This window comes from Lepisma saccharinum, chromosome 20 (assembly GCF_977018435.1).
Source record: "Lepisma saccharinum chromosome 20, izLepSacc3.1, whole genome shotgun sequence".
NCBI classification, from domain to species: Eukaryota; Metazoa; Arthropoda; class Insecta; order Zygentoma; family Lepismatidae; genus Lepisma; species Lepisma saccharinum.
The window spans coordinates 49,246,135-49,269,705 of record NC_139248.1 but is presented as its reverse complement, the minus strand read 5'-3'; the positions used below and the strand labels follow the sequence as shown (position 1 = coordinate 49,269,705).

The following is a 23,571-nucleotide window of genomic DNA, read 5'->3' as shown; positions in this document are numbered from 1 at the left end:
AGTGAGTCTTTCTTGAAGATAAACTGTAGACTTTTCAGCCAGGAAAACCAGTAGTTTTTATACACCAGAAAAATTATTGATATATGGTACTTTACATCTTTTGCTTATCCCATGAGAATTTTAATACAGTATCTTCCTGTGCTGTATCATAAAGTTAATAATATAGATGAGTTGTCATAATACATTCATCCTCACAATATATTGCACTGTATCCTTGAACAATATTAGTAAATTCACGGAATATTTTCTATTATTATTAGTAAAATTAGCGTATGAATTGATGAGTTAATTTATCAATTTATTACCAATTGTAGTAGTCCAAATCCACATAACCCATGGTTTGGATCCCAGATAAGGCAATTGTTCTATCACCATTTGCTTAATTTATTTAGTATTCACATTGATGTGATTGTCCCTCTACTGTTTAATAAACAAATCAACAAATCAAAACCAATCAACACCACAAGAAGTTCTCAAGTTTGGTGGCAGTGCACCAAAATAAATAGAACTTCATAAAAACCAGTTTCACAAATAAGTGAGCATTTCATTTCAGTAACAAAAACTTGATGGACCAAGATGAACATTTATTCTGATACCAATAAAATTTGGTCCTGGGTTTGATACCCGGTGGAAGCACATAGTGGTTCGGATCCCACTTTAAAACTAAGTTCAGTCCCAATAAGCCATACTGTGCATAAAGTGGACTTAAGACGCCAACTCAATCAAGAAATTAAACCACTGGCCCCCATAGTGGAGTCGTTAGCACATCGTGCAACGATGCCAGGGGTCACAGGTTCGAATCCTGGCCTGGGCATGAATGTTTTTGAGTGTCCATCAATTTCATCACTCGTCCTCATCTTCGCAAATTAGCCAAAAGTGGCACAAAAGTTGAAGTGAAATAAAGAAAATCAATCAATCAATCAAAGAAATCAAACCAATAAAATTTACCGATACTTGTAACCGATATACTATTGATCCAATATAATATTGCAACGCTTTATCTGTTGCATTTGAAACACTGTTGAGGTCGATGGTGTCTTGTCTCTCCCAGCATGCAGCTGTATACCGTGTTAGTCACATGGAAGGAGCAGATTTCAAAATATTTTTTTCAACAAACCATACACGACAGGAGCATAATCCACACATTGAATAGAGGAAGGTTCCAAGTTTGAAGTCCTATGGTCCTTGAGGAGTCATGCACTCAACATGAGCACCATGAGTTGCTCGACAAATATCGAAACTGTAGTCTATTTTTGCCACACACGAGTCAATATGTCCCTAGGTATAGACCTCACTGCTTAACAATTCGATGCTTCACATTTTCTCAGGCATAGATGAGACAAACACCTTTTCCTTTATAAAAATCGCAGGGGGGTAAGGTCTGGTGACCAGGGAGGCCATCGATGATAGACAAGATCTTGTTCTCCACATCATCCAATCCAAGTTCCTGGAATGGTAGCATTGAGATAATGCCTGACCTCCAAGTGAGGTGTGACACCATCTTGAATTTGCATGGAAATGATGTCATTCGAATCTGCCTGAAGTTGGAGAAACAACCAGTTTTCAAACACGTTCAGGTTTGAAATTCCTGTCACAGGTTGTTCTGCAAAAAAGAAAGGTCCATACACTTTGCTGACAGACGTGGTACAAAAGATATTTGCCTTCGGTGAGTTTCTTTCATGTTTGACGATGATGCACGGATTTTCATTGCCCCAAATTCTGACATTGTCGATTAATGTTACCAGATAGATGAAACGTTGATTCATAAAAAAAAAGAAAAATAAACAAAATAATAATAATAATAATAAATCTTGAAAAATTGTCCACTTCCATGTCCTCCTGCAGTGCAGTACAAAATTTGAACCTTCTCTCACGGTTGCCAGGGTACAATGCCTGCATTAACTGCAACTTGTACGGCTGCATAAGCAGACGGTGCTGAAGAACATGCCATACTGTTTTTTGAGAAATGTCCAGTTGTATACTTGCCTATGTTGTTGATTTTCTAATGCTCCGTGTAAATGCATCTTGGATACGCTCGACATTTTCATTGGACGTCCTTTGCATATGCAACCATCTTCGACAAATTTCTTATTCCACTCTTAAATTTGCTTATGACAAGGCAGCTGCTTGTTGAATCTATGGCAGAATTCACGTTGCACTTGCACAAGGGATTCACATTTCACAAATTGTAGCACACAAAACAACTTTTCCTGTGGTGTTGTCATTTACCTGCAACATGAGAAAATGTCATTGCTAGTGCACGAACAAAACCTTAATCTATCCAGTGATGTGCGGATTATGTTTCTGTTGTGTATTGTTTGCTGGAAATAACATTTTGAAATCTGTTCATTCTTTTAGACTCACCCTGTATTACCTTATAACTAGACACACCTAGGGGATGTACTATCTGAATGAATGAAGAGTGGATTGAGTGAATAGATAGATAAATAAACATAATGTAATATTCATGCCTTAACCAGAATTTGAAACTAAGGCCCTTGGCTTCTTAGCATGCTATACTAACTGCCCTACACAATGCCTAACTCCCACAGCTTAAATGATAACTGGAGCATAGTGCACTATAGCCAATATCATGTATGTACTTTGATTATGTAGTGTAATGTAGAAGGTAAATATATCTAGATTTTGTTCCAGCTTACATGAGCTTTTCTTTCAAAAAAAAAGAACGACTTCCGAAATGTCGTTCTGAAACATTCCTACTCACTCACGTAAGTTTTTTATATATTTTTATTTTAATTGATAGTGAGTAAAACGCACCATTGTAATATGTTACCAGAACTGGTCAAGAAATGTTCAAATGAGTATAAGTCTTTATAATTTGGTAGCCATGTGTAAACATAGGAATTTCAGTGAAAAATACAGGTTTGACCAGGACTGTAACGTGAGGGTCTGGTATACCGTGCTATCACTCTGCTGCTGGAGCTACTGAGCCAGCCCTGGTTTAGCCTGATATTTCATTTCCACTGTTTATTAGTGGATAAAGGGAAGGTGGACCACAATGGTTGAAAAACAAGTTAAAATTTGGTTGTGTATCTGGGGAGTGTTTTTCTCTTTCCTTTATTACATAAATAATAATAACACGTGGCACAACAGCCCATGAGAGCTAGGGCCTTCCTACCGACTGCCGGCCTAACCCCCACCTGCCGAGGTAGGAGATCATCAAACCAGTTATGGAGTGACATGTAGTCAGCATAACTAACCCGCTGTCATTGTTTTAGGTTTCCAGGACGATACTCATTTGCAGCTCCTCAATTTTCTCACAATGATGGGTAGCCACCGGTCCCATACACGTGCCAAAATCTCAGGAGAAAAGTTGTTACGCTTCCTCCAGGAGACTCAAACATGTATGCGTCCCGTAGCCAGAGCCCAAAGCATGATGCCTTAGACTGCACGGCCATAGTGTGGGACTCTTTTCTTTCTTACTTGTTATATACAGTATATAACAAATCCAATATATCTTGCCACAAACAGGCGATGTACCTGAATGAATGCATAAAGGATTGAGTGAATAGGTGGATGAATAAAGACGACAAGTCAAATTTTAAGGTAATATACAGCTCCACGCTGGAAGACACTAGGTTCCCTTGATATCAACAGTGTTTCAGAGGCAACAGATCCCATTGATAGGGGCATGCATATTTCGTTTTTGACGAAAACAGGAAATGTGAAATAACACATTGTAGTGCTAATTGTTCATGTTTTTGAAAAGTGAAAGGTGAATTTTTCTACCATGTTTTGTCACAAAATGGTGCAAAATGAACTGCACAATGTGAAATAAACTCTTAAACATGAAATTTAAGATTTATTTATCCACGCAACACCTTCTGAGGTCTGAATTATTCTGAGAGTTATGCAAATCATGGAAAACTGATTAATTTTGCTTTAAATATTTGAGAAGTAAAAATTGACTCCTTTACACAGGAATAAAATTAATACTCTGATAACTATATAAATGTGCTATTTCAGGTGAAATGTTAATTTTGTGTAATAAGTATAATTTTTAAATCAAATTTATGTTTTTAATCACCATTTTTACACCAAAATGCCATGCCTCCACAATGCCGCAAGTCTTTGCCTTGAAATCAAGGGGTCCCAGCCGGTGAAGGCACATAATGGTTCGGATCCCACTTTAAAACTGTAAATCTCGATCTGCCAGTAGAAGACTCTTAACCTTAAATTGTGGTTAGTTCATTTTTTAAATAATTGTTAAATAATACAATTTTGGAGGAAATAAATAAAGTGCAAAATTTAAAAAATGAAACATGAAATTTAAAATATTCATACATAAAAAATGATATTTTACAAATAAGCATGCACCAAACTCTGGTTACCTACCTTTGGTTCAAATTCTTGTCGCCAGTTCTATGGTATCATCTTAGTAGTCATAACAATACTTATAAAGCAAAGAAAAATATATTGTTTTGAACAACAATGAAAGATATGCAGTAATCTGGATAATATTACCATGAACATTTAAAAGACATAAAATGAGCAATATGTGTGTAGCACAACATCACTCTAAGTGACCCTACTAATCAAGTAGCAGATGACACAACTATTCATAGGATGGTAGCACTACAGTCCTGAGCTCTGCAGGTTCTAAAGTACATACTACTTACTTCAGATGATTAACTTTTTTCCCACTTGAGCTTGATATATTATTTTCAATGTAAGGAATAAAGGATATCCAACTCAAGTGTGAAACTATTGAACATCATATTTTATCAAATTTATATTAATAGTACTTTAATTTCATGAAAAAATTAGATAAATTAACCTGTAGAATAAATGTTCAATGTAAATATTCAGTAGAAAAAGTTACTAAACACTAGCTACTAGATGGTATTTCATGCCATCTGTTGACAACTTCAGATTTACTACATTATTATTGTAAGGAAGATTGAGGAGATATTTATACAGGGTAGTCACAAAGTGAGCGTGTCCCCCCCCCCTTTATTTTTGATGCTACGATGGTAATAGTCGGATTACTTGATATGAACATATACCTGTTTCATTGATTAACCACCTTTGGGACTTCTTGGAGGTCCTTCAGAACGTATTGAGGGGAACGTCACTGCCCGAGAAAGGTCTTATTCACACTTGCTACGAAAAAGACAGTCTCCATACCGATGTTCCGGACACTTAAACCATCAGGTATGTGTTTATATCAAGCATTCAACCATAACCATTGTAGTGTCGAAAATACCGGGGGGGGGGGGGGTATGCCCACTTTGTGACCTCCCTGTAGAATTAATGTAGCTAAAATATAACACATGAACACTGCTAAAACAACTATGAAGGAGAGGTCTAATAATCACTTTGGATACTTGTAAGTGATGAGAATAAATTGGCATAACATATACGTATTTTGCTTTTTATTCCTTGCACGATTGGTGCATTTCGGTGATGCATCTCACTAAAGCCCAACTATAATGTCACAAATATAAGATGTTTGTAGAATGACACTGAACTTATACTTCCTTCCACAAAGTATGTGTATCAGGCAAAGTCTGCAAAATCTGTGCAAATATGGTGTGGCAAATGAGGATTTTGTCATTAAATCAAATTAATTTATTCTGTTCGTTTCATGCATGAATTTTAAGCCAAACTTCAGTAGGTTTTCATAGTAGACCTTTAGATGCAATTGAATACTTATATGTTAACATTTACAATTACATCTTTACTTGCCACTACTGTGACACTCCAAACCACTCGTCACCAGTGTCATGGGTGCGAGTCTGGGTTGGCTACATTTTTCACTGGGTAACTATGATTGCCTGTGTTCACCAAAATATAATGTTCTTAAAGGTTCGCGTAACCACTTTTTATAGATGCAAAATAATCTGTTAAAGGAGTAAGGGAAGGTCCCTGCCACCAGAAGCAGGAGGAGAGGGAAGACCAGAAGAGTAAGTTACAGGATGGAGGGGAGGGGGAGAAACAGCCAGCTATGACACTTGCAGGCAAAACCAGTTTACCTAGGAGGAAATAAGGAGAGACAGTTATTTATTCCTTAGAAGTGTAGAGTGAGTAGCCATGTGAGGTTGTGTTATTGTAACTTAGTGTAGCATGAAAAGGTTTTGGGAAACCAGAACTAAATGTCGCAGATAAAATAAAAATAAAAACCACTAAAAAAACCATGTTAGATTATTTTGCAACCAAAATATAATGCAATGCATTGTTAGAATGTAATTTTTGGTGCAACTAGAAGTCTTATTCTGCTGTTAAATCTTAATGAATGTGCAATTCTCTAAGACTGTGTGCATTTTATAAGTGAAAGTTGAGAAGTTAAATCAAGGGTTTTCAAACTCTGTTGTTGTTCCCAGAAACATGATAATATTGTGTAGGAGAAATTTGCGAATCTGTTTCTGCATTTCAAATTTGATAATTTTTCCGGTTAATTTTGAAGATTCACTGAAGATACGGTGTCTTGGACGGAAACACAAAATTTTGCCTGCACAACCATGTTTACTGCATCCATCATGGAAATATGATAATGTATACCATGAAATGCAACATCCATACTACATTTTTTTTAAAGAATAAAATAAATCACTCAAACCTATGTCATACCAATTTTTTTTTTATAGAGTTCTGTAATTTTATTCTTATTTTGTATTTTCAAATTCAAAACAATATAAGCCAGTAATGTAAATAACTATTTTTTTCTTGTTTAAACTACACCAAATCAAATATGAGCAATTTTCTTTCTTTATATGTTAAGGACAGGAAAATGTGACATGAAGAGCAGCAAAAGTTTGGGAACCCCTTAATTAAATCTTTTCCAAGTCACATTTTTTTTTTGTCTGTTTTTTGGTTGAATTACGTGGTATATTTTGCATTTGTTTTGCTAAATTTTGGTAATGAAATGTGTTCCCAAGATCTGTTTAAACGTCTACATATTTTCCTTAATGCTTTGAAGAGATAAAAATCGTGAACAGGAAGTAGATAAGAGACCAGAATCTGTGATATATGTCCAGGGAGTTGAAGCTCAGGCACTGTTCAATTTTCTGATGAATTGCAAAAGTCTGATATCCACTGTTGGACCCCTAGCTGGTGTACCTCCAACTCTTCTGGCTCCTGTAGCTTTCAGTGGTGCTACACTAAGACCTTTGAAGGTAAGATAATAATAATAATTATAAGTTGATTTTGAGGCTGTGCCGTATTGTGGTGGAATCTGTCCAAATAGAGTGTACCATGGCCCGTGAATGAGTATGGTTGAAGATTGGTTTGAAAATATATCAGGTAGATAGAGAAATAAAACTTAAAATTCATAGCTGGGTCATCTCTGCTCACTTAGGTGACCCATAGTATACACTAATGCTCCATGTTCACTTCACATCTTATGCAGCTTAGTGGTAAGTTATTATAAAAGGAATGGTGTTAATATGTTTTCGGAATATTTAAATTTATACCTGTAATTTTTATAGAAAATTCCTTATGTTAACACTGAAGATTTCTGAAAGCATTATGTTTTCTAAGTGCATCAATCTTCAATCACAGTTGTTGACAGACATTTTACCATCTGTACGCCACTTGATTACAGTAACGTATAGGAAGATTATTTCAAAAAGAGTGATTACATGCTCATAACTGTTTAACTTTGTCCTCCACAGTCAGAGGCACAACCACAAATTTTTATCTGGGGGGGGGCAAGTACCAGACTAAATGTACCAATAATAATAATAATGTTAATAATAATGTTTTATTATAACATTATTATTATTGTTGTTGTAATTATTGATTTGCGAAGATGGGGATGAGTGATGACATGATGAAATTGATGAATGGACACTCACAAACGTCCATTCCCAACCTGGGACCAGCATTATTATTATTATTATTATTAGTAGTAGTAGTAGTAGTAGAATCGAAGATGTTGGTGCTAAAGCATTTGTGTTCGAACAAAAGATTTGAATTATTTTTTCAGCACGTTCAAAGAGAACAATGATAGATTGGATAAATTTTTGGATCCAATTTTTTTTGCAGGCTGAAATCAATATTGATTTAATAGGGTGCAAATAATTTCACGGGATGCCAATGCATTCTCTCTTTTTACAACTTTTGTGCCTCCCCGATGGTGTAGTGGTAACATCATCACCTTGTGATCAAGGGGTCCCGGGGTCGATACCCAGTGGAGGCACAGTGGTTTGGATCCCACTTTAAACTGTAGGTCCAGTCCCAATTAGCCTTTCTGTGCGTAAAGTGGACTTAAAACCACAACTCAATCAATAAATTTTAAAACTTATTTTCATTTAGATCATTTGGCTCCCAGGGCCAACTCCTGCTGCCCCTAGCTACAGTTCTGGATTTGATAAGACCAAGAAAACCAGGGAATGCGAGCGAAGCGAGCAAGAAAATTTTACAAAAAGTATTTTTATTTACATAAAATTTGAAGTTGTGGGGGGGTAATTGCCCCCTGCAAGTACACTGAGCCGTCAATATTTGCTCCCCCCTAGAACTAATTTCCATCGAAGGTTGCCCCCCTCCCATGTGGTTGCGCTACTGTCCACAATAAAATAAGTACTGTATTTTAATAGTCTCTGGCTGAGTATAGCACATTTTACAAATTTCTGGCAATTTTCTCATAACGTCTACAGAATCATTTTTTATGTATCACTGAGGGACCGCATTATGTCATGAGTGATCTTAACATGAATCTTTTAGCTTCCGAAACAAGTCATAGTCGCAAGGATTCATAGCCACACCATAGAGGCACTCTAGCACTTTGTGGTGTAGCACAAACAGGTGTTTCATCAAAGGCATTGGTCATTTCCAACTAATAGTGAACCAAGGTGATTCTCCAGAAAGTTACTACAATACTCATTGTTTATGGCAACTCCCTTCAGTGCTATGTGGTAAAGGAGAATGACCTTATAGGCAACAAGAAACGTCATTTCAATGTTGCTAGGTGCTTGTCGAAACTTTCATGGTCTTGACTAATCAGTAGGGTGACCACTGTTGGATATTGAAGTGCCTCATCACCACAAGGTTGCACAAGTTCTCTGTTTCACTTAATGGCATTTCATCCACGTGCAACTTGAGTTACACCACACCCCTATACGCCTTCATGGCATGGTGCTAAGCACAGGGGAGCTCTCTCTAGCCTTCTTAAACCCGAAGGTTCATGGCTGCAGCAACACAGGCCTTCCAACTGTCCCTAACTTGAGCAAGATCTATATACTCTTTCCCATCCCTACCGATTTCCTTTAGGTCCATCTCAACGTTGTCCCTCCATCTTCGTCTTGGCCTTCCTACAGGTCTCTTACCATCTGGTAAGCACAGGGGAGCACTTTACTTTTACTTTTGCAACTTGAATTTTGATGAATGCAATTTGTTCTTTTCATGAGAACATTATTTGGAGGCCCCTGCTCAAGAAGGCATAGTTAGTGTAGTGCTGCCACCATGCATCAATCTGTGGAACTATGATGTCACTTTTAGAGGCGAGAATAAAGCTATTTTCTGAATCCATGATTCATTGTTGCTGCGAGTGCCAAACCGTGGAAACATACATATTGTTGAGTAATCACTTTTTAAAAAATGATCCTTGTAGAAGAATTTTGTTCTAAAATATTTTTAGATCTATTTGTGTATTTATTGGAGTTTATATAAATTTAGTGCTGTTTATAAAGGTAAGATTTTTCATTTTATGTTTTGGTGCATAATTAATCAGTGTTCTCGCATAACTCACAATGTTATTAAGACTCCAGAAAATAAATCTGATTTTCCTATTATTATGTGACAAACTGTAGTTGGAAAATTTACCCCATATCTCCCCAAAACTCCAAAAGCGAACATTATCATTTGTAATCTCATATTTTGTTAAATTCCATCAAAAACAAATTGAATATCTTTAAACAATGCTCTAGTAACCGTGAGTACTAAGTTTCTCTGTAATTATTTACTACCACATCTCTCATTTCCCAAAATATGACTGCTCTCTTAGAATGCCATGGTTTGCATGCTGAATGCTTGCTAAAGAAAATACACATTTTTATCAGGAGATGATTGTTGCCAACAGATTCTGCATAGCAAGTAGTAGCATACCGCAGTGGCGGCTGGTGGTCTATGTCTATGTATGGGTGTGCACCTCAGCCTCGCAGAAGTGTTGTTACCTCCACCCGTTTCTGCTAATTATATTGGCAATCTAAGTTATGATATACACCTTTCACTGATAATGAGACGATAGCAGAATTATATTTCACGAAAATTTGTAAAAATTATATTTAAATATATAATAATAAATATTGGGCCTCCCTGATGACACAGTGGTAGTGTTGTCATCTTGTAATCAAGGGGGGCCAGGTTCGATACCAGGTGAAGGCACATATTGGTTCGGATCCCACTTTAAAGTGTAGGTCCAGTCTCAATTAGCCTTTCTGTTCATATAGTGGACTTATAAAACACAAACTCAAATAAGGTTTATTAAAATTCGAAATGCCCCAGTGATTTATTTATTTCGATCATGAGAGATGGTGTGTTGTTTGGTCTCTTTCGTGACCTGTAGAAAATTTAGCATTCGCTGACCTGAAAAAATCACTTCCAATGCCATACTGATAAACTACTCTGATTTGTAACTGATAATAATATTGCCAGTATTTTGTGTAATTACAACTTTTTAATAATGTATATTATATTTCTTCAATATAAATATGTCCCATCAGAAACCCAAGTTTAATGCCACTTCAGTTATTTACCATTTTTAGTGTACTTATTCAATTTAATCACTTTCATGAGTATCCTCGAAACCTTAATCAAATGCAACTAGTCGTTTTGCAAAAAAATTATCTCAAATCAGTGACTTACAGTATAAGTTACAGATTCTCCTATGCACTGAATAACGAAATGGATTCACAAGATTAAACTCTGACTATTTAAAATTGTCGTTGAACTTCCAAATACAAGTGACAACATCTAAATGACACTAATTCCTATGACATTTTAAAAGTATTTTTCCAGCACCTGTACCAATGTATTGCACTCATTGTGTCTGGCCTTGCATCATTGAATACTCTCATCACTACATGCCACAAATGAGCATATATCAAAACACTATGCTATTTGCAATCTCTTGATCCCACTCTCAAAAAACAGATTGGAACAATAACCTCTCTCTGCTCTTTTTCCGCCGTTGACGGCAAAATACCAAACTTTTGTTTCTTGAACAGTTTCTCTTTGTTCTCCTTTCACAACTTTCTTCCTCCCTTGCATATCTCCCTGGAAAAAAAATCATCAATTTGCAATGATGGGTGGGTTCATCTCGACTCCGTCACATGGCAAGGAATGGAAAGATTACAACACAGCTGCTACTGGCATACTGCACATTTCGAAATTATCTTTGGGTTTGCAAATTTTTTTTGTGGGTAAACTGCCAAACTTACCTTGGTGAAACCAGTCCCAAAACATAGAACTCAAGTGGGTTTTTCATGTGTGCGTTGGCTGCTACAAATGTGAAGAAATTGTTGGAATTCATGTTACTAGGTTCGTAATCACTGCCCAACATGCATTTTGTGCAGAGTTGTTTGTGCCCTTGTCCTTCAAACCATATTCATCTATTGCAACAACTATCACATAACGATCACAGTGATGTTTATAGTTTGAGGATGAACATTTTGTGGGGAAAGTAGTGTTCAGTGATGAAGCATTTTGGTGGAAAAGTAAACTGCCACATTGTCAGAATATACAAAACCGAAAAGACACATGAACACGATTCTCTGAACATTATTGTGTTCTGTTCCAGTGAACATATGTACGGGCCATTTTTTTACCTCGAGGAGACAAGAACAGGAATGACATATTGGTTGAGGAAAGTAATGCAATTTTTTGGCCATCTGAAGAACTAATTGCAACAGAAAGGAAACCAGTTTGGGACAATATGGACATTCTTTTCCAAATCTTTGACCTCCCAGAGGAACCTGTTTATTATTATGAGTTCTTGGCAGCATTGGGGGCCCTTCTGTTTGCCTTCCCCCAACCTGTACTTTTGTATGTAGATAATATTGCTGTGTATTATGCATTATGTAGACATGTGTGTCATGTACCTCATTTGTTGCCTTTGGCAGATTTTGTATTTCGACATTGTTCATACATTTGTAACTTTGTATACTCAGAATACAATAAAGTAGATGGCCCATTTTATATGATAAAAGGAAGGAGGGCCACAAGGGCTAAGTAAAAAATGAAAGAGGAGAGAGGAAACACTCACCAGACAAAGAAAGAAATCAAATTTTCATGATGGTATGTCACATCTTCAGGAGTAGAGAGAGAGACGTTGTATAACTAAGTGACTAGAGGGAAGAGTAAGCATGACCTGCAGTGTTGCCAGGTCCCGAAGGAAAAAAAGTGTTGACAGTACCACAAAAAAATGGTTCTTTCGCCAGGTTTGTCGAAAACTGTGAGTGGTGGTGGTGGGGGGGGGGGGCCTCGAGGTGTGGTTGCATTCATGGTCGATATGTAGGCCCTCTCTCATCTTCTACGTATTGAGGTGTTGCTGGATTGGGGCAAGGAGTCCATGACACTACATGATGCCTACTACATGCCCCAATCCACCAACACCTCAATACGTAGAAGATGGGAGAGGGCCTACATATCGACCATGAATGCAACCACACCTCGAGGCCTGAACAAGGCCACCCAGTAACGCCCCTCATCCCCTATCCTCACCCTCACCACCACCTTTTCCCAACCAACCCCCCCCCCCACCACCACCACTCACAGTTTTCGACAAACCTGGCGAAAGAACCATTTTTTTGTGGTACTGTTTTTTTCCTTTGGGACCTGGCAACACTGCAGGTCATGCTTACTCTTCCCCTCTAGTCACTTAGTTATACAAAGTCTCTCTCTCTACTCCTGAAGATGTGACACACACACATACATACATACATACATACATACATATATATATATATATATATATATATATATATATATATATATATATATATATATAAATAAATTGTGGAATCTGATTTTGAAGATTCTTCCACTGACCTGTAGGTTCACTGGCATCTTGAAAATATGACTCCAAAAATTCACCTTCAATCACCTATAATATCTTGAAAATGGTGCATTGTATGCAAAGAATAAAGATAACCGAAATGAAAGAGCAGAAAATTTGCTAAAATATAGTTTTTGTTTGATAGAACTACCATAAATCTTAATTGAATTAGGAAAATTCAAATATTTGCTTTACTTTTTAGAATTAGCTTAAAAGTTGGTTTACGACACAAATAACAGCAAATATGTAACAAACTATGTAATTACGACCTAAAGTCATTAGACCAAATTCATAGCTCATGATTTCCTCTAGAGAATGTTTTTTGTTTTGTTTATTTATTTATTTAAGAAATTCAATGCAACAGGTATATTACCCAGTTATTGTGTTCATTGGAGTTGAGGAGATATGTAGTTTAAAACAGAGTCACGTATTTCCCTATATTTGATGTTTTCAATTTCTTGTGATATTGGTGAGAGCGTAATGTAGTTTTTCTGCAATATTTCATTCACATGTGTTTGATATGTTGTTTTTGTTTTTAAATATATATGGGTGTCAAACCTTGGAGGGGGTGGGAGGCAAGTTTTACTTCCTCTTGGTAGCATTCAAAGGCGACAGTGCTGGGGCAAATACTTGGGAGTACGGCTTCCCCCTAATCCCAGTCACTGTTAATATGTTGAACTAATATGATACGTTAAAATATGTTTCTGTAACAAGATTAGTTACTTGACAGACAGCATAAACAATACACTTCGCCTGATATCGAGCATCCTAATGTACTTAAACCACAGATAGCAGTATCTTGTTGTCTTTCAGATTTGAACCAAATGTAGATAAAGATTTTTCCAGATTTTTCAGCACCTCGGAGCTTGAACTTACATTAGCTTCTACATACTTCTGAATTGAGCAGGCCAACAATTAATGAATGTCTCAGAAATATGTTCATTTGTAATGCACTTGCTACTTCAGGTGGCATGAAGAGTAGTGCATAAACTATTAAATGACCCCTTAGTGCCTCTGGCTATGGCTTTTCTGGATTGATTTGATTTAGTTGATTTTACATTTTTCTGCCAGTTTTGGCTAATCGGGAAGATAAGGATGGATGAAGGGACAATCACAAACATGCATGGATGATGCAGCACAAGTCCATCTGTGGCAAATAATAAAAAAGGTGATCATCCAGTTGTGATGTTCCTTTTGGGTGAGTGCCACTGGATTACTACGTCACGGTAGATACCCAATCTCCCTGTGTGGCAGAGTTATGAGACTCTCCTGTACATTATTGCTACACTGAGCATTCTCAGGATGTGCAATTAGCAAAATAAAGTAGCTTCTTGCCATTGTACAAGTTTAATAAAACCTTTTAACTTTAAACATTCACTGGAAAGTAACACAACTATACTTACAAATACAATCACATTATAATAAGATGCAGCTTTTCCTTTTATAACAGCGTTTTTCACAAAATTCACATTATCCCCTGAATCGAACAACATTCAATCTTCTGACATTTTGTTGTCTTGACTACAGATTCAATAAAAGATGAGACAGTTGTACAAATGTCTAGAAACCAGAAATGAATTCCGCTTCAGTTATCACTTTAATCACATATAAATCCAGAAACTATAAATTTGATAACATTAACAGAAAACAAATAAAACATATTCATGTTGAAAATAAGCAAGGCGTATCACAGTGAAACCTACGATTTCTTTACTTCCAGATATGCATTCACTGCACATTGCACATCATCATCACATTTGATCAACTATTGTTTCTGAAAGCACTCTGTATCATAGCCAATGAGAACTCAGATGTTTCATCTGAGTTCACACAGATCAGAGTTTCCTGAGATGTATTAGTTATCCAAGGAAAGATTCAAGCCTCCAACAAATCCTTGAGGTCATTTATGCACTTAATACTGTTAAACCTATGATAACCCAAAAAGCCCCTCACTTTAAAGTAGTACACCTTGGACAGCATTTTTGCTCTAACATCTGGACTCACAGTCAGTATAATCCTCTGTGGGGTTTGTGTTGTTGTCCATATGTGTTTGTGATTGTCCCTTCATCTCCTCAACTTATCACCATCCATCCTCATCTTCATGATTAACCAAAAGTGGCAGAAAAATGATGTAAAATGAACTAAATCAAATTAAATTAATCCGGGAAAGCCAGAGGCACTAGGAAGTCATTTAATAGTTTATGCAGCACTCTTCACGCTACCAGAAGAAGCAAAGTGCATTACAAATGAACATATTTCTGAAACACATTCAATAATTGTTGGCCTGCTCAATTCAGAAGTATGTAAATGATCTTCCTGATTTCAAAGTTTAATAACTCACGTTTATTTATCCACAATGACATGCAACTTATGTTAAATGAAAGAAAAACTCAAAAAGTTTTTTTTTTACATACATACGTGTTATGTTCCACGTCAAAGATGCTCAATATGAGTGCCTTTTGTAATTCGGCACACATCAATTCGATAGTCAAATTCTTGCCACACTCTTCCCAACATCTCAGAGTCAATGGACGCAACTGCTTCTTGGATGCATACTCAAAGTTCAGGTAAGTTGTTAGATAGGGATGGCTCATACACTTGGTTTTTAACATAACCCCACAAAAAAAAGTCGCACGGGGTGATATCTGACGAACGGGGGGCCAAGGAAGCAGAACCTGATCCTCACGACTAGCTCGTCCTATCCATTGATTTGGTAACCTTCTGTTGAGTTCCCTCCTGAATCCCGGTGCCAATGTGGGGGTGCCCCGTCCTGCTGGAAAATAAAATTTTCCATGTCCGCTTCCAGATGCGGGAAAAGCCATGTCTTCAACATATGAAGGTAGGAAAGTCCGTTTAAAGTGGGTCATACACCTTGTTACAGGTAACCGCACAAAACACGTTCATGTTGGGGGAATCACGGACTTCTTCTTCATAAACATGGGGATTCCAAAGCCCAGATCCTCACATTTTGTTTGTTTACTTTCCCCGAAAGGTGGAAGGTAGCTTCATCACTGAAGACAACCGACTCAATGAAACCATCCTTTTCCATAAGATTTTGCATAGCAATGCAGAACTCAAGTCTCTTATCCTTGTCTGTAGGTTTAAGCGCCTGAAACAATTTCAATTGGTAAGGTTGAAATTTTAAACGTTTTCGCAGAATCTTCCACACTGTTGTCTGCTTCAAGTTCAATTCTCTGCTTGCACGAACCGTTGATTTTTTGGAGCTTCTGATGAAAGTCGCACACACATGCTCAACTGTTTCATCACTAACTCCTGGCCGGCCTGTTGATTTCCTCTTGCAGATACACTCACTTTCTTTAAATTGTCTGTACCACTTCTGAATTGAGTGACCGCTTGGTGGATCTAACCCAAACTTCGTCCTAAAACTTCCTTGGACACAAATAACTGACTGTTGTACATGAAATTCCAGGACGCAAAATGCTCTCCTTTCTTTGTTTCCAGCCATCTTGATGCCTAGCATCTCTGCCCTAGCGCCAGAATGCGTAACTAAACATCAGCTTTGCCAGACACTAAAACTTTTTGAGTTTTTCTTTCATTTAACGTAAGTTGCATGTCATTGTGAATAAATAAAAGTGAGTTATTAAACTTTGAAATCGGGAAGATCATTTACAATAGCCCTGTATATTTTCAAACAACAAAAACAACATGTAAGAAATGCAAGTGAATAAAATACTGCAGAAAAAATACATTACATTCTCACAGGATTTTACATTTTCCTGCATTTTACATTCTTCCTTCATGGTCCAAATGGTATAATTTTTTTTCCACATCTTTTTTTTTTCTAACTTGGTCTGCTGAAAAACTTAGTCGAGGTTTCACTGTACACACAAAAAAAAAATACATGCTATTCAGAGATATATTGGATCAGTAACATTACCTAATTTTATCAATATACAATATCGCTATAATGGCCGATGCCTACAGAGTACAGTAAACCCTCATTAACACGAATCCCAAGGGACTGAAAACTCAAGAGTTCATGTTAAAAAAATTTGTGGTAACCGGGGACTCAAATTTTATTGTTGCAATAGAGTTCTTTCTACACATTAACCATTTACAATACGTATTATGTATTTAAGTATTGTAGATAATGTAGATTTGGCAATTCCATACTGTTGCTGAACATCATTTGTCGTTTTGTTCAATACACCATGGTCTACTTCCTCTAGGATTCTGTTTTGTTTGCAGATCTATACCTGTCTGCTTCCTCTTGGCCGTGACTTCCATCTTAATGCTTTCAACTTTATGTTTCTCGTACTGGCTACGTTTTATAAAGAATAGAATGTAAGAAATCCATAACTAAAACATTCAATGTATTACAATTACCTTTTACATTTTCAGGTTAGACAAAGTGTGGTTCACATGGAAGCTGAGGATTTTCATTCGATGGAACTTGTAGGACCGATCCTTCCTCATACCATACACAATCTGTGTGACATGCTGCAACAGTCTTCCGACACATTTTCAGCCACTTTCGTAAATTTGGACAATACGCGTGCTTTCTCCCAGGTCACTCCTGAAGAACCAACGGGAGGCACGTCTGCTTTCCTCAAAGAGAATCTCAGTGACTGTGGCTTGCGGCCAGAACTTCTGAGGCGATTCTGCCGCACCTCTAAGGAACATAGTGATGTTCATGTGTTGGAGGATTTGAAATATAAGGACAAAATCTACTCTTGGACAGTATAATAGCTGAAAGACTGACTGTGCTTTAACCATAGTGAAGTGCAACATGTTTTATTTGTAATGAAGTGCCTTTAATTTTATTACATTGTATTATTTTATCCATAGGATCCACATCTTCGGCTACTCTATTTCTGTTCATGGATGTACTGTACACTATAAAATCATGTTTTTTCTTATTAGCCTGTACGTTTCTATGTATGCATGGCAATGTGATTTAAAGTAGATAACCAATTATCAGGTAAATATTTTACTCTAGAAGTATGTAAATATTATATTTGATTATGTAAATATGTAAATATGAATTATCACCATACATAATTTGATACTGTGCTGTAGTTCATAAAAAAGACTACAAGCAATAATTGAATGTAGTAATTGTCTTTGAAAGTGAATTTGCCATGCATTATGTGTATACTGTGAGTATTCAATACATTTTATTAATAAATGCAGCACAATAACAAGACGTAGATATCATTGAAAAGAGACAATATAAAGTGGCTGTTGTCAATACTTTGTGTTTATAGTAGCATAAATTGCATAATTAAATGCACTTATACTGATGACTGTAGTTCTGTTTTCTACTGTAATACAGTACTTACATTTATTGAAGAGTGTGTGTTTGCAAGTGATAAAAATGTACAATTAATAGTTCATAGAGTTGTCGCTGGTTAAGAAAAACAGGAACGCTGCTTTCTACCTACCTGGTTTCTGAAATAACACACTCCCATTGCTCTCAGTGACGAGGCAAAACTTCAATCCAGTTGTGATCTATTTTCGTGTCGGAACAATATCTGTGATCATCCACCACATTCATATTTCTTCATAAAGTTTTTAAGGGCAATACATAAATACAAAGTAAATTATCGATGCTACAGATTAATAGGTACTCTATCGGTATCAGCCAATATGGGTATATCGGTTTATCTGTAAAATTACCAATAATTTTCCAATGCAATGTATCTATAAATAATTTAGTGCACAATTCTACCATTTTGTTGTAATTTTTATATATAATCTTCCTACTTTCTCCCATGCCCTACTTTCTAAAAAAAACCTTTCTTTTGCTCTGCAGTCACCTGGAAACAAACATTTATTAAGGAGGTCAATGAACTATTCAGGTTCTTCAAGGACCATTTGGAATTTTATATCAGATGGTGGAATATCGGTTCTAGGTATCAATAAATTTTATATTGGTACTTTATATGTACCTGCCAAAACTTCATATCAGACCGTCCCAAAAATAAATGATTTATTAGCCTTTCAACATTAAAATAATGATGATATAAAGTTCTACTCAAATATGTAGTCAAAATACTAATTAAGCATAAGCTGATCTTTTGGGTAATTTTCACACTACAAAATTCCAAGATACTGTAGTTCTTTTGCAGCATTGGCCTAGAGAAATTATTTTATTCGCTGTTGAATAAATTTTCAACAATATACTTTTTCGTGCTAGAACTTGCTGTTTGATTGATTTCTTTATTTTCCTTCGCTTTTCTGCCACCTGTGGCTAATTGCAAAGGTAAGAATAAATAGTGATAAGATGAAATGGATTAAATTAAAAGACAATCGCAAACATGCAAGGTCAGCAAACAACACGATTTGATTTAGTTTATTTTACTTCGCGTTTTGTGCCTCTTCGCTAATTTGCGAAGATGGGGATGAGTGATGAAATGATGAAATTGATGAATGGACATTCACAAACAACCAAGCCTGACCGGGATTCGAACCCGGGACCCTTGGCATCGCGATGTGCTAACCACTCGGCCACAGGGTCAGGCAGCAAACAACACGAGTCCCACGGAGTATTGTATGGTGGTGAGTCTAGATGCCAGAACCTCACAAGTCTGCAAAATACAGTCCAGGATGTACTACATGGAAGGGAGGTTGTTGGCATTTTGGTGTCTTTGTAAAGGGTCACCCCAGAAATTGCTGTTGATTGATACAGTAAGAAGAATGAAATTGGGAAAGGCTTTGTGTTTGTGCCATATTTTCCTCATTCATTTGTAATAGCAACAGTATTGGATAGTTGCACCTTAAACGTACTAACAAAAGAGTGAAGATAAATGTTTTCCCATTACTTGGCATGTTACCATGAAGACTCATAGGAAGTGCAGAGGTATGGCCTTGCACATTTTCAATCTCTGCCATAGAGGGTAACCATATATATCCCTTTTTGATCTGGACAGTCCCGTTTAGGAGATGGGATAAATCCTCAATTTGTCCAGTTTTATAAAAATATAGAAGTTACCTCGAAAATTTAATTTAATTTTGAGGTATTTCGTGCTTAGAAAACAATCAATGGATTTTTTAAACTAATGTCATGGAAACACTGTTTCAAGTTATTCATAGAAATTTGTTATTTTTTATGTTTCGCTTTTCTGCCACTTTTGGCTAATTGCACATAGCAATCCAAATTCTACAATTTCATCCAGAAGATTTGAGCTGTTTAAGTTAGCTCACGTCGTGGAATTTATTGCTTTGTGTTATTTCTAGAGCAGTGAATAAGTATGACCAAGAAGGGTGCGTACATGTAGTTTCAATGTGAGCCTGCACGAAGAATTTAAATTCCTGTGTCTCGACACAAAATCAAAAGACAATTCCTAATGAATTAGTGAATACTAACATATTTTCTAGTTCAGAAGACGAAGCAAAACTGTTCGATCTGTGGCAATTTGCAAGAGGAATCATAACACAACTTCAAAGGACTGAAAAGAAATTAAAAATATGGTTTCCTTGTCCGATAAATGGTATAGATTTTTTGGTAAGTTAGAAGTGGACCACATAATGTATGATGTCCTTCTAAATGCAGTAGAAATTGCATTACGCTTGCCTAGTACATCCACTCCCGTTGAGCGTGTTTGCTGAATACTCAACAATATGTAGACAGATGAACGATCTTCCTTACATGCTTCAACAATGAAGTCTATCTTGATATGAGTTAACTTTAGCGAGAATTGAGGGTGGGGGAGATTATGAACAGTTCGTCAGCTTTAGCGTAGGCCTAATGTCAAAGGCTGATCAGGAGAGAGCAGAAACACCATATAAGTCATACTGAGTTCACAATTTTCCTTTTGATAATAGAAGATCATATTTTATTTGTTGTTTATAATGTATTAGGTGCATTCAAATGAAAAGGTCTATTTCCTTGCAGAAACTTTATTACAGTAGTTGGCTACACATATTCATCGTATGAGGTAAGACACTGGTCCCACTTTGAAACAAGGTTATGAATTCCTTGGTAGAAGAAGTCCTTGTTCTGGGAATGAAACCATTCCCTGACAGCTTCCTGCAGCTCAGGACTCGAGGCAAAGCATCGTCCTCTGAGGTGTTTCTTCATAGGTCCGAAAATGTGAAAATCACATGGACTCAAGTCAGGACTGTATGCAAGGTGGTCTAGCACTTCCCAATGGAATGATTGCAACAGATCCTGTGTCTGTCTGGCTGTGTGGGGACGAGCATTGTCCTGGAATAAAATGATGCCTTTGCTGAGTTTTCCTCGATGGTTATTCTTGATTGATGTCTGTAGACGATGCAGTTTTTCACAGTACGTGTTTGCGTTAATTGTGAGTCCTCTGGAAGGAAATCCACTAGCAGTGGCCCTTGGTCATCAAAAAATACGGTCTTCATAAGTTTGCCGACTTATAGGTTGTGACTTGCTTTTCTTTGGTTTTGGTGATCCTGTATGCTTCCATTCCATACTGTCCCTCCTTGATTCTGGCTGGTAATATGGGCAGATGGATTCATCTCCAGCAATGATTTTGCTGATAAAGTCCTCACCTTCATTCCTGTATCGCATCAAATGAGCCAATGACATTCCCATTCTGCACATTTTTTGTTCCTCTGACAAACACTTTGGCACCCATTGTGCGCACACTTTCCTGTAACCCAGTCTGTGCCTCACAATGTCATGCACACTACCCAATAACACGTTCACTTGTTCGCTAATGGCTGCCAGGGATATTCGTCTGTCTTCTTGAATAAGGTTGTCAATAGCAGCAACTGTCCAATTAGGAATGCGATTTTTCAACTGTCCCGGCCGAGCATTGTCTTTCAATGTGTTTCGTCCACCACAAAGATGCCTTCACCATTTTCTCACTGTTTTGTCCGATACACATATTTCATACACAACTTTCAATCTCCTATGAATGTCCGCTGAATGTACTCATTCGGCATGAAGAAACCGAATGACACCCCACTGTTCTTCCTTGGACCCGTCCCTTAATGGCAGCTCCATTATTCAGCACAGCATTCCACCTGGGGGGAATAAAGTGAAGGTGATTAGATAACGGACAAGTGCTACCTGGACACACTTGTGCATGCGCAGATGCCTCATTACTAAAACGTCACATATACCTGTGGGTATACAAAACACATGAAATTACTGTCTCACATAAAACGTTTTTTCAGAAAAAATAAAATGGACCTTTTCATTTGAATGAACTAAGTACACTGCTCGCCATTAAAATTGCAACACCCAGAAGGAAATGAGATAGAAACACGAAACTTGGCAAATATGTAGTTAATAATAAGATAGAAAATGATTACAGTTAGGGCTCGGTGGTGTGACGTGATACGTAGAACATGGTTGCATAACCCCAAGGAGCTAGTAGCGTGTACAGCCTCCACGGGCGGCAATAACTGCTGCAACACGGCGAGGCATGGACAGAATGAGTCTATCGATGTCTGCTTGCGGTATGGCGTCCCAAACGGCTTCCACATGGTGCCAGAGGTCTTCAACATTACGTGCCGGAAACCTGAGTTGGGCCAGCCGGCGACCCACCATGGACCAGACATGTTCAATTGGCGACATATCCGGCGAACGTGCTGGCCAAGGAAGCAGGGGCACGTGGTTGGCTTCCATAAATGCGAGGACATTCCTTGCAACATGTGGGTGCACGTTATCCTGTTGAAAAGTGGCATTATGCAGTGCATGGATTAATGGGACAGCAACAGGGGTGAGAACCTGTGTGATGTACCGTTGGCTGTTCAATGTCCCTTGAATGCGTACGAGATGCGAAACAACACCTATGGCGATGGCACCCCATACCATGATACCCAATGAAGGCCCTGTGTGATGATGCAGGCATCATGAAGCCTAGTGCCACGGTGCCGCCACACGCGTGTACGTCCATCATGATGTATACAGAAGCGGGATTCATCAGAGAACACTACAGCATGCCACTCCGCCATCCATGCACGACGGTCTTGGCACCATCTCAGATGCAAACACCTATTCTCTAGTGTCAGAGGAATCCGCAACAGTGGGCGCCGGGAAAAAATTCCCCGGTTCGCCAAACGACGAAGCACGGTACGTGGGGACACTGGACGTTGTAAAACATCCCGTACTTCATGCGCAATCCTCGTTGACGTGGCCGTTCTGTCTGTAAGGACCATGCGTATCAGACGTCTGTCCTCTCGTTCCGTCGTCTGACGCAGACGTTGTGAACCTCTACAGTGCCTTCCTGGACCCACTGGTTCCATACACGGATCACTGTGGATGCATTCCGTCCTACACGGGCACCGATCTCACGGTAGGGTAATCCGCATTCACGGTATGCAACAATTCGGCTACGATCGAACTGGGAAACCTGCTGGAATCGCTGCCATATTCGACGACGAGGCATTGCTGACCGATTTTAACACACTACACTCACGACCATGCACTTTCACTGCTCTTCTGCACCTATCTGACCTGCTACAGGTACCACTTACCAGATGGCGTGGCAGGCGCACATGACGCATGATGGCCTTGAACACCTAATCATTTCCTTCTGCACCTCTCCTCTACACACTGTGCACATTTCGTCCGATTCTGATTACTCCTTCTGGGTGTTGCATTTTTAATGGCG

The 23,571-nt window shown here is 37.8% G+C and overlaps 1 protein-coding gene across 1 annotated transcript in view; it reads left to right on the top strand.

Moving 5' to 3' along the window:
- hd (humpty dumpty) overlaps positions 1–18,251 on the top strand; it is an 82,362-nt gene extending 64,111 nt beyond the window's left edge. Inside the window, exons 8-9 of the mRNA XM_083141454.1 lie at positions 6,941–7,136; positions 17,378–18,251. Of these exons, the coding sequence (XP_082997580.1) occupies positions 6,941–7,136; positions 17,378–17,722 (541 nt within the window). The 3' untranslated portion in view covers positions 17,723–18,251. The remainder of the gene's footprint in view (positions 1–6,940; positions 7,137–17,377) is intronic.
- Positions 18,252–23,571: the final 5,320 nt, after the last annotated feature.